Source organism: Chelonoidis abingdonii, chromosome 6 (assembly GCF_003597395.2).
Source record: "Chelonoidis abingdonii isolate Lonesome George chromosome 6, CheloAbing_2.0, whole genome shotgun sequence".
In the NCBI taxonomy this organism is placed as follows: Eukaryota; Metazoa; Chordata; order Testudines; family Testudinidae; genus Chelonoidis; species Chelonoidis abingdonii.
This window is the reverse complement of record NC_133774.1, coordinates 28,461,055-28,474,022: the sequence shown is the minus strand read 5'-3', so window position 1 is coordinate 28,474,022 and position 12,968 is coordinate 28,461,055. Positions and strand designations below refer to the sequence as shown.

General features: G+C 40.5%; 1 protein-coding gene across 3 annotated transcripts in view; it reads left to right on the top strand.

Annotated features, from left to right (window-relative positions):
• The window catches only part of LIFR (LIF receptor subunit alpha), a 102,356-nt gene that overhangs the window by 46,017 nt on the left and 43,371 nt on the right, over nt 1-12,968 (top strand). For 2 of the 3 annotated variants that reach the window (XM_032764282.2, XM_032764281.2), the window contains 2 exons: nt 11,147-11,303; nt 12,813-12,951. In XM_032764282.2, coding sequence (XP_032620173.1) covers nt 11,222-11,303; nt 12,813-12,951 — 221 coding nt within the window. In that variant the 5' untranslated portion in view covers nt 11,147-11,221. The remainder of the gene's footprint in view (nt 1-11,146; nt 11,304-12,812; nt 12,952-12,968) is intronic. The other variant, XM_032764283.2, reaches the window with a different exon arrangement.

The following is a 12,968-nucleotide window of genomic DNA, read 5'->3' as shown; positions in this document are numbered from 1 at the left end:
TTTTTTACAGCACTACAACTGTGCTGTTTCTGTGCACTAAGTGGCTTGGCAGTGTGTACACCTCAGGAGTTAAAACACAGAAAGCTGCTTTACTGTGCAAAAACTTGCCAGTGTAGACGGGACCTAAGTTGTTGCACACTCATGGATTAGGGGAATCTCATGCCATCATCTTATTGTTTTCATCCCAGATGCCTTCAGGAGTGTATTCAACAGTTTGATTAAGCTCTTTTGGTTCCTGTTTTTCCTGCAGACAGGAATTATTTCTGAAGGAAAATAGGCATAATAAAAGTTTTAGTCCATGTTTGTTTTGCTCTGTTGACCACAATGTGTTAAATGCTTTCTCCTGCTTTGTGAAGGTTGGGATGGGTAGAAAGCATGGAAGGGGAAACAAGAATGGGGATTTTCTATATGAATCAACAAGACCCTGAACCCCTCTCACCTGTGTGAAATGCTTTGTGCTATTCATTCTTGAATGAACTCTGAAAGAAAAGTGGTAAACACATACACCCTATCACCTGTGGGTGAACACCTTTCACTAAAGGATCATTCCATGTGTGACCTCTTTTAAAGATGAGCCTATTCATAACTCTGCTAGACACTAAAAATCCTGGACTCAATAGAGGCAATCTGTATCCCACTAACTCTCCTCCTTTGTCTTATGACTGCAGAGGTATTAATTGCACAGTTCATTTTGATTAGTTTCTTACAGTTTATTAGCTTCTTATGCTTAACTGTTCCACCTTGTATTTAACTATGACACTCTTAATTCCTTTCCCAGATAGTCAGACTTGACCTGAAGAAGAGCTCTGTGGAGCTCAGAAGTTTCTCTCTCTCACCAACAGAGGTTGGTCCAATAAAACCGATTACCTTGCCCTCCTTTCACCCACCTTCTCTCTTGTATCCTGGCGTCAACACAGCTACAACAATATTGCAAACAACATAGTTCTTAAGAGCAGTTCTTTTCTATCTCCCATATTAATCAGGTGACAATTCAGTTTTAATTGATCCAAATACACAGGAAGTAGCATGAAGGAAAGGGAAATTGGAAATAGAGGAAAATATAGTCTGAAACAGTGGTGTCCAAACGTCTCTTGTCACATCTCCCCCTTACCAGTTATGGAATCTGTCTGTGCTGTCTCTTCTCCCCCTCCTCCACCTCCGCATCTGTTGCTGCACAGTTGTCTCAGCAGAGGAGCAGGGGATGGAGGAGGAGTTGGGGCTAGAGGCAGAGTTGGCCTGGGGACAGAGGGAATTAGGGCAGAGCTGAGCTGGGGCCAGAGTGGAGCTGCGGCTGAGGATGGAGCTGGGCTGGTGGAACTCCCTCCCCTCCCACTGTGGGGGCTGGCATGGGCCCTGCTGTGTACACCAGAAATGTTCCTCCACGCTCACCTACGAGGGCGTGCCCCACAGTTTGGGGACCACTGGTCTAAAATATCAAACACTTCATAACTGAAAAAACACATGGAGCTTCCACTTTGATCATTAGAGATTAGAGTTCTTTTCCTTGCTCTCTCAAACTTAGTGACTTAGGGTAAGTCACTCTCAGGACTTTAGTTTTCCTGTGTGTATAATGGTTCAAATGTTGACTTTAGTGGAAGCAGACTTAAGCCAATCATGGACACTTGTGAAATTGCCATAGAATTCTTGTCCTGGCAGAATGTGCATCTCAAAATAAAGGGCATCCCCACTGGAGAATGGTTCTAGGGGCAAGATTAGATTGTCATTCATTTGAAGTGTGTCCATCAGTAAATAATATTCATGACAAATCACTTGCAAAATGGTTTTATGAAAGTCTCAGTCCTTCACATGAGTTGATTCTGCTCCATTCTCAGATCGCTGGTCACAGGAGCAATCTGGCTACTGCAGCATATGTGCTGCCGTTCCATCCACTGAAAGACTTTATACTGCAACTCTGCAGCTGGAACAAACTGCTGTGGAACCTCTCTCATCCCTTCCAAGCTCCTTGTGCTTGGCATGTGCATGTACAAGAAGCGTTTGGTGCAAAGTGTTCAAAGAGCTGCCTGAGCGCACTCCTACTTATTTTAGTACAATAGTTGAGCAAGCTGTTCTGTACTCTTTCCTGCCTTTACTAGGAAATCCGTTTCCATCTTTGCAGATTACTAAGGCATATGTGCATGCATAAGTTACAATCAGAATTATTTCATTCTATTATTCTGTCTGCTTTCAGAAAAGATTAACAGTCCAGTCCCTGAATTGATTCCATGGAACTTGGTGGAAACCAAATTTCCCAGTGGGGATTCATTTTTCTTCAGAAACTGTTCACTTAGTTCTTTATGTCCCACTTTTTTTGTGTGTACTCTGGAATATTGCCATAATACAGAACACAGGAGGAAACCCTACATTTTAGATTTGTGTCTTAAGATTTGGGAATTTCTTTGGAAGAGAATGTAGTCCATTGAAGAAAAGCCAAGAAAAACATTGGCATGACAATTAATTTTACTTTCAATCTGTATCACATCAATTAGTTTGAACGCCAAGGATAGAATGCGGGAAGGTCAGCAAAGCCTATCCTTAAAGGAAGCAAGTTAATCTTCTGTTTCTGTTACTATTATCTTTACTGTCAGCTGTACTGGCAATGTGTTTTTGTTTCCCAGAAATGTATACTTCTTTTGTAATTAGGGGGAATTTTTGGATGCTTTTTGTGTGTGCATCCTGCAATACTAGGATATGTATTATGATACATACATCTTTTCTCTGGAGCTCGAAGTGTTCTCTTCCTTAGGATACTAATTAACTCCTTTATTTTCAAAAACATGCAACTCCACTTACATAAAAAAGAGAACATTTGTTTTATTCCCTCCTGCCTGCTACCAGGCCTCAAATCGATCTTTATTGGCATCAAGGGCCTGACCATACACAGTGCCTGCGATTCCCTTTGGCTGAATTGGGAGTTATGGATGCTTAGTACTGCTCAGGATCAAACACTATATGAATCTCCATTATCCTTTAGATTTTTCACTACCACCCTATCTAATCACTTTCCCCAGCAATCTTTTCCACCTTCAGTTGGCTGTCTGGATGGTGACACCTAAAACTTAGGGGAAAGAAAAAATCTCCAATAACTTTCACAGGTTTCATAAGTCGCTGTAGAACAGATTTCCCATACAGCATTTGTTACCTATCCTTCAACAGTTTAATGGCCTTAAGTCATCTTCCTGTAATCAGAAAAAGCTTTCCCCAAGGTTTGTGTGTGTATTTTCACTGTTCCTCGTTATCTGCTTATGGAAGACACAATTTTAGTTAGTTCAGATAACCAAACATTTAAAAAATGTAAGCTTTGTACCCTAACACAGAGATTTCAAGGCCAGAAGGGACCGTTATGATAATCTAGTCTGACCTCCAGCAGAACATATGCCAGGGAGTTGCAACTTGTATAGTTTTCTTTGTTTTCCAAGTCTTTTCCAAACACTTACTCTGAAGTAAATTGTCATAGAGAGAGATTTGCAACTCTACATTTGATTTTTTTTTTTCTTAATGGAGCATCATTGAACTGCTTCTATTTGAACAAAACTTGAGTTTTATGCCTCAATTACCTAATCAAATAAATGTTTTTGTTTCAGAAAGCGAATCATTAGGTACACATGCTAACTCATCGGGACGTGTCGGAATTAATCAACAAGTTCAAATAGAGTAACTCCCTGCTTAACATGGTAGATATGTTCCTGAAAAATGTGACTTTAAGCGAAACGATGTTAAGCGAAACCAATTTCCCTATAAGAATTAATGTAAATAGGAAGGGTTAGGTTCCAGGGAAATTTTTTTTCACCAGATAAATGACTAATATATATACACCGCTACCTCGATATAATGCCACCCGATATAATCGGTAAAGCAGAGCTCGGGGGGCAGGGGGTGCTGTGCATTCCGGTGGATCAAAGCAAGTTCAATATAACACAGTTTCACCTATAATGCAGTAAGATTTTTTGGCTCCCAAGGACAGCGTTATATTGAGGTACAAGTAAATATTACACACACCCAGTGTAAGTTTTAAACAAACAATTTAATATGGTACACAGTGATGATGATTGTGAAGCTTGGTTGAGGTGGTGAAGTCAGAGGGTGGGATATTTCCCAGGGAATGCCTTACTGCTAAATGATGAACTAGCAATCGGCTGAACCCGCAAGGGTTAACATATTGTTAATGTAGCCTCATAATCTGCAAGGCAGCTTGAATGGAGGGAGGGGAGATAGCATGGCAGACAGAAACAGAGAGAGACACTGTGTGTGTGTGAGAGAGAGATGCACATTGCCCATTTAAGTACTCTGACCCCACTTTAAGTACACTGCCTTTTTAAATAGATCAGCAAGTTGAGACAGCAGTTTCTGCCAGCAAGCTCCCTCAGTCCTGATCCCTGTCATGTCCCCACCTGGAAATGGGGTAAGCGGGGTGTGGGAGGGGGGACACCCTGACATTAGGCCCCCGTTTCTTCCCCCCGCACAGCAAGCAGGAGGCTCCGGATAGCAGCTCCAAGGCAGAGGGCAGGAGCAGCACATGGCAGCGGGGAGACAGCTGAACTGCCAGCAATTGATAGCCTGCTGGGCAACTGTCGCAAAGGGAGCTTAGGGGAACGAGGAACTGATGGCGGGGACTGCCAGTCCACCTTGGTTCCAAGCCCCCATCAGCTAGCTCCAACGGGCTGCTCTTACTGCAAGCAGTAGACAAAGCAGGCAGCTGCCAAATGATGTTATAGGGGAGCATTGCGCAACTTTAAATAAGCATGTTCTCAATTGATCAGCAACGTAACCACAAAATGACATTAACCAGGACGACATTAAGTGAAGAGTTACTGTATTAAAACATAGCAGAAAGGAAGGGGGAATAGATGTCAACCAAAATATTTTATGTGAAAGTTACTGTTTAGTGGAACCAGATGTGTGTGTTTGTGTTATATTGACAAGTAATCAGAGGATGTGTTTAAAGGTCTTGTGACAAGCTGAGAAAATGAAATTCAAAACCCTGTTTCCTCTTAGCAGGATACTCAATCACAAAGTGTAATATAAATTTCTCATAAATATTTTTACTAGGTGTACTGTAGTCACTCCTTTCTCACACTGACATATTACCAGAAGACTGTGTTGAATGCATCAAAAACATCTGTACAAGTTAGTCCTCGTTAGTCAACTGTTTGTTAAACTATTAATGGCTCTCTTAAGGATCGTCCCTGTTTAGTATGGACCAGCTCCCATTGACTTAAATGGTTCAGGATCACATCCTAATGTAGGTGTAATAACTTCATCCATGCTGCTTATCAGAATTGCTCTACCTTTTCTATCAATTGTGGTATGCAGGCAAATAACTCAACCTTCTACATATAAAATCTCTGGATGCACTTTAGGATATCTTCATTAATGTAGCGTTTGAGAAGGCTACAGTGAGAGTCTGTCTAGGTAGGTGGAATAAAAGCCATTAATAGAGAAGATCTTAGCTCTTTTCACAACTTGGACATTTGTATACTGCAAAAATGGCTGCTTCATTTCTACCCTAGAAATGGCCTCATTTTAGAGAGTGCAGGGATATTCCTTTGGGCATACACGCTTATGCTGTTGTTTAAGAGTAGTTTAAAAGTAGAATATCTGTTTCTGAAAACTCTTGAAAATGAATCTACTGTATGCCAGTAAAGATCACTTATACTTAAAGCCAGTGTCACTACTGGCACATTCAGAGAGGCCTCGGGCAAAATTTTGCTTTAATTTAACAAACTGATAAGATACTGAGTTCTAGTGAATGTATATCTTATAACTCATAAGCTAAAGCTTGCATTGTCCTATGAAGATTTAAGAATACAACTGCTGTATGGTTCCTTTAAAACAACTGTATTCCACTCTGATAATGAAGAACTTTTTAACTCTCATGTGAATTTGCTTTAGGAGACTGGAGACAGCTTTTATCAAAAGAGAAAAGAACTTTCTGTTTCAAAATTACTTAATGTATTTTGAAACTTCATAGAGAAAAAATAAACCTATAAAATGGGATTTTTTTCTTGACTAATGACATTTAGTCACAGTATGTGACTCTTCTAGTAGTGCATTTTATAGTTCAATGAAAAATAGGCAAGAGCCAATGAGTACTGTGTGTAACAGATTATCTTTAATAAAATATGCTTTTAATACTCTGCATGTGTATGCATGTCTCGTTTTGTTCATTGTTTTAGTGTCTCACTGACTTAGAAGTGATTTAGGATTGTCTCATTTTCTTTGAACTTCTAGTGTGCCTCTGCTAAAATGTTGTTTTGTAACTTTGCACAGCAGGGCAGTTCAGTAAATGAGATTCTTACTCCTGCTTGTAGCAACAATACATAAGGGACAAGACTTCCTCCAAGGCATAAACACGCTGTTGTCATAGTACTGTACTGAGCTGTGTCAGAACTCCAGCCATTGCCATAGTAAAACAAATAGGTTCATATTATATAGTTGTATAAAAGACCAAATTTTGATCCCATTGACTTCGGTGGCAAAACTCCCACTCATTCTGGTGAGGTCTGAAGATGGCCCATGCTGCATTTCTTACTGTTTCATTGCTGCTAACTGAAAGGAAACTATGCCATGCATCCAACGAAGTGAGTATTCACCCACGAAAGCTCATGCTCCAATATGTCTGTCAGTCTGTAAGGTGCCACAGAACTCTTTGCCGCTTTGAAAGGAAATGGTCAACTACTTTGAAGGCCAAACTTAAGTTATTGCATTTTTTTTATTTTTTCATTTTTATTTTTATAAAATAAACAAATGCCCAATGATCAGATAACTCAAGTGTTTGTATATGCGCAGCTGTGAGTTGGGTATGCATATCAATGCAGCGCAGGCATTTTGTTCCCAAAAGTACATGTGCAGTTTTTTTTTCATACATACTTGAAAAAATATGGGTCTTGTGTGCTAAATTGAGTTTGCACAGAAGTAGTTAAAATATCTTTCTACTTACAAAATAATATGAACAAATCTGATCTGAAGGCACTGAGAGACAGTAAACATGAAATCCTGTGATGCAGCATTGACCTCCCAGAACCACTTAAATTTTCCATTTGTCTTGGAGATCTTTGAAGTTGAAGTTCTGAGCCTACAGTAGACTGGAAAGTGATGTCATTGCCTAAACATAAGTTTTCAGCTTTGGGCATACCTAACTAAGGTCTTTTCTACACTTGAAACAGTACAGCAGCACAGCTGAAGCATTGCTCTAGCACTTCAGTTTGGACACTACTGATGCCAACGGGAGGCGTTTTCCCATTGGTGTAGGTAAGCCACCTCCCTGAGAGATGGTAGCTATGACAACAGAAGAACTCTTCTATCAATGTAGTGCTGTCTACACTGGGGTTAGGCTGGTACAGCTATGTCTTTGATGTGGATTTTTCAGAAAATCCCCTGAGAAACAGCTATGTTGATGTAAGTTCCTAGTGTCAGAGCAGCCCGTAGGCTAATATTAGAGTTGAGCACACATGGATTTGAGCCCCAGTTAGTTTGGCCTGGCTATATCAAAAATGAATCCTAGTAAATGAATATGAGCCCTCTCATCCTTAAAGCTAATGATATATCACCATAGTATCCAGGCACCTCACAATATGTACTTTATTTGTCCTCACAACTCTGTGAGATAGAGCAGTGCTATTATCCCCATTTTAGAGATGGAGAACTGAGGCACAGAGAGGCTAAATGACTTAACTAAGGCCATGCTGAAAAAGAATTCAGTGCCTTAAACACAATGCCACAATGTACCATCTTCTTCTCCTTTCTGATGCTCAATTCTGTTTCTAACCAACACTGACTTGCCTGATCTTGGATATGTCACTGTTTCTGTACCACAATTCACCATTGTATAGAAAGGGTGTGTTGTTTATGTACCTCCTGTGGGTTTGGAGAGGCTTAATTTTATGGCATTGGAACATCCTTAGATGACATCTTTCTCTTTTACTCTTCAAAATCTCACCATTGGAATCCTCCTACTTCCTTTCACCACTGGATCTTTCCCCCTAAGCCTTGGCATTGTAAAATTAAGAAAGGAGCTGATAGTCCTTTTCTATACAGCACTTTTCCAGTAATCTAAAACGTCCAGTTATCTGAATGCAGTGTGTTCCCCAGGTAACCCTATGTTAGTTAATAGCACTTCTGTTTATCTGAACACCTAGTTATCCGAAAGTTTTGGCTGTCCCAGAGGCCATTTGGATAAACAGGAGTCTACTGTATTTCATTTAGTTCTGGTCACTGCACTACAAAAAAGATATTGATAAATTGGAGGGTGTTAGTAAAAGAACTACTACAATGACTAGGGGTCTAACAGGATTGAGTTGTGAAGATGAATCTGTTTAAAAGAGCTTAAATATAGCTTGGTTAGATTTCAAGGTTGAGAGGGACATGTAGCTATTCATAGTCAAATGGTGTAAATGTCCAGTGGAGCAGAAGATTGTTTGTTTGGTGTCTAGAGATATTACTAGAACTAATAAAATGAAATTAGGGAAAAAAATGTCTTGAAAACCTCCCTTATGGTGACTTGTGCTTGGATGTGGAATAGGATCCTAAGGAAGCATTCCCCAAGTTTTTACTAAGGTGACCCACCAACTGATTTTTTTTTTTTAACTCACACAGTGTCCAAACTCGAGGGGAAGAGGGAATCATAGGTCAGTGTCATCCTCTGCCAACTCCTCCTTGCGCCACTTATGGGGCACTGACCACTGCAGCAGCACCTCTGCCATGGCACCACAACCTAATCCTGACCTAGTGTGGAGGGAAGTTATGTTTGGAGAGTGATCCCACCCACTCTCAGTGGCAGCTCCTGTCCCAAGGAATTGTGCCTAGCTCTCTGCTCCAGGCATTGTGATCTGACACATAGAATCACCACACCACTCAGGTTTGGTCTGGCCTCTGTCATGACGGAGGGGTGGCTGGGCCAAATTTGGGTGAGTGGTATTGCGACCTGGCAGATGGTGTCCCAGTGCTAGTCTGGTTTGGCCTGGCCACTCATGCTATGAGATCCTGTATGCCTGGTTGTAGTGCCTGGAGCAGGGATCTGTCCTAGACCTGTGGGGACAGGAGCTATTGCTGTGGGATGAATTGGGGGTGGGCTTACTCTCCATCTCCAACCTCACACCTTCCCAGGTCTCCCCTCCATCCTAGGTCTGAAACCCATTTAGAACCTTCCTGGGACCTGTGGTTTGGGAAATACTGACCTAAGATGAGCATTGAAATCCTGTCCCTTGGAACTTTTAAAAGTATTCTGGACAAAATACTAGTAAATGGATTGTAGGGAACTATTCTGGATTTGCAGGGAAATGGACTGGTTGGATTATATGCTTAGGTCTTTTTCGTCTAATTTTTATGGTTCTGCAGTATAATAAGGCCACTTACTGTATTGCAACCATGCTGTTCACAGGTGTGTTCAGTCGTCTGTTTTCAAACTTTTCCAGCATTGAAGAGAAAAAGAATGTGTCTGTGCAGAAGAGATGGGGTGGGTGTTGGGGGGTAAACTTTGCCCTTCTCCCTTCTTATGAGCAAAAATTGACAGAGGCTAATTATTAAACACAAATACAGGTTAAACAAAGTTTGTTCCAGAGAAGCTGCTGAACACTGAAAAGATCACTTCGTAAAGCCCTCAACCCACACGTCTTAAAATAACACGTTCTCCATTTATACAGCCAAAAATGTAGATACTGTAGTTTTGACCTTTAGGGGGTTGACATACAGTTGCAAAGAAACACTGGTTAAGAAATGACATCTGTTTGTTTACTTCTGCCAGCAAACTGAGACAATTTGAATGCCAGCTGTATGCACAGTGATGTTTTGTGGTTTTTCAAAGGGGTGAATGGAGGAGAATGCTTTCTTCCTTCTCTTCCCCCGCCCCCCCACAGCTTAGTCTAAATTGCACAGGACAGTCCTAATATAATCTACATACAAATCTATTCCAGCATAAAATATCCACTGAAGGACACGTATACATGGAATTGAATTTTTCACGTGCACACAGTATTTGAAGTTATCTTTGAAAGTCCTCATAAAAGAAATATGTACTAAGAAGGAGTTTTGAGCATGGTGAGGAAGGTTGCTTGGCAAGCAAAGAAAGGCCTGAGGGCAGTACTGAGGAAGACAAGTGGAGAAAATAAAAGATGTGGTTAGGCTAGAGACTTGGGAGACGTTTATAGGCAGAGAGAGAAAGATATACTAGGAGGAGATACTGAGCAAGAGATGTTAACATGAGCGAATGAGGAGTTTGAATCTTGATGCAAAAGATTTAAGTAAGTACGTAAGTAAGTGGAGGGATATGAAGAAAAGAAGTGAATTATTACCTTGTGCCTATGATTTGGAGAACCACTTCTTGTCATTGGCTTTCTTGTAGCTCACCTGTTACATACTTCTCTCAGTTTTAAAAAAAAAATGCCATTCCACCTCTCCCCCCAGTAACCTCTAGTGCTTTTGTTGATAAGAATTTGGTGGCCTAGTGTTTAAATGTTTCAATGTGGTCTGCACTTGCTGATGAGGATAGAGTTGGGATCTCTGTGAGCATGTTCTGCAGCAGTGCGTGTCTGGTTCAATTCAAGAAATATTCATGATATCTATGTAAGAATTTTCTGTTTTATCAGAAAGAGTCCTTCCTACAAGAATTTTACGATACTCTAAATAGATAAAGTGGAGGTTGTCAATTACTTGATATGTCAGGTCTCTCTCTTGTGGTGGTTCTTTTTCTGTGAAAAAGGCTTTCGTGTAGCTAAATTTAACATTTTTTGACCAAAACTGCTTTTCAGTGGGAAATTGAATTTTCAGTAAAACTAAATTTTCCACTGAATGTGTATACTTTCCACAGAGAACTTCAACTGTTTTAAATAAAAAGTTGGGTCTTCAAAAAAATATATTTTTTTTTTCCTTTATGTTGAAATTTTTCATAGGAGTAGAAAGAGTAACATTTTCTGACCAGCTCTACTTTTGTGATTTCCCATTTGGAATGTCCACTTCCAGTTCCATGTTTCTTTTTGGAGTAATTTTGTGCTCTTTATTTATTTTTTATCAGGGTCTTTGAAAGTAATTGCTGCATCTGTCCGGCATTTCAGTCTTGTACAAACATACATCTATAGAAAACTTGTACTATTTGCTGCATAGCAGGAGGTGTAAATGATTTTAAAGAGATGACTTGTTTTGTTTTTGATTTCAGAACTGGCAAATTTGTGTGGAAGATGAAGTTTATTCCTGCTTGAGACTGTCATCCTAAATAGTAAATGGTAAAAGAATGTGGGATAATCCAAGTCTCCGATGTCTCCTAGCAATAGCTTTCTTACATTTGCTGAGCTTAATATATAGTCAGGAGACAGGTAAGAGTAGTTTGATACTGTTTGCTAGATTGCTTGTTCTTAGAATATGTGTCTACTCTATAAACGTGCTGCATTTATTATGTACTTAGGGTCAAATAATGTTGCCCCTGTAGGCATGAAAGATCTTAAGAGTAGAAATGCTTGCTCCGATGCGCCAATTTTCTGCATCTTGTGTAGCCTCTAACACCAGTGCAAAGTTGGATGCTCCTACCCGACAATGGTGGCCATTTAAATTCACTGGTGTAAATGATTCCACAGTGTGCAGGGCAACAGAGACTCAGGCCCATTGCAGTTCTGCTGTGCATAGAGCCTGCACATGAAGGTTCCACAGCTCCACACATCATAGAGCAGTGTTGTCTAGGCTGGACTGTAGAGGAGAGTATTGTAAGTTGACCAGTGGAGTTTGTAGGTTTGGACACTGGATATATGCAAGATGCAACTCCATGGGCCCAAACCCTGCACATCTGGGATGGGATCCATTGTAGAAGACTGCAGCTACACCCATAGGCTTTAATAGAATCCCTGGCCCAGCTGTTTAAGTATTCTACATTCAGCTTTAATGTAGTAAAGAAGATTCTTTTCCTGTTCCTCCTAAGTTTTCCTGCCCAAAACTTGTGTAAGTACATTTGACGTATTTGGGTTACTGAAAACTCAAGAAGCCAAACAAGTTCAGTTCACGAGAATTGCAGCAGCTGAATTGTCCTTGTCAAAGCTGAATAGGCTACACTGCACATATCACAAGAAAGTTGGGGGTTTAAAACTTTATTTCAAAGCAAGCATATCTGATATACACAACTTTTGTAGGGGTTCCCAAGCAGAATTCACTTGTCAAATCAAAATGCTGAGGGAGAACCACTTAGGACCTGATCCTGCAAGTTGCTGAACAATCTCCGCTCTCATTGACACCCCTCAGATATGGAGGGGAATTGATATTACTCAGCACCTCTTAGGATTGGGTCCTTTTTTGGTACAACAGGAATTTAATTGACCCAGGTGCTAAACTAAACAAAAACAAACTCCTCACCTTTGTGTGTGAAAAGGAGTACTAACAGGTTTATGTCTCTGGATGCAGGAATCTTCTGTGTACCTCCCTTCATGAAAGCCATAGTGTGGACCCAACCAGGGGGAGTCTTCTCATAACACGGGGCCAGATTCTGATACTCTTATTCCTTTAGTGTAATACCATTGACTCTAATATACAGAACCAGTCAGTGGCCAAGATTTTCAAAACACAAAGTCACCTCAGTGTTTGGGCACTCAACTTGAGACACCTTAGAGGAGCCTTATTTTTCAGAAAATGTTGAGAATCCACCCTCCAAAGACGAGTACTTTTTAAGGTGTTTCAGATAGTGCACCCAAAATCGTTGGTCACATTTGAAAATCTTGGCCTGCAGCTATGTAATGGAAGTTTTATAGTATTGTAAATGAACGTGAGGTAATCTGTAGGATGTGTGTATCTGATTGAGCATCAGTCTGAGAGCATTAAATTGTTACACTGTAACTATGTAGATGTTGCAGTGTCAGGTTTTCCAGAAGCACCAGGAAATTGGAAATGTATCACACATGACTTAAACAGAATGATCTGTTCCTGGGATGCCACCTCCAGTGCAAACCGTGGACTGACTTACAAGATTTGTTATACAAACAGGTAATTGTTTCTTCTTA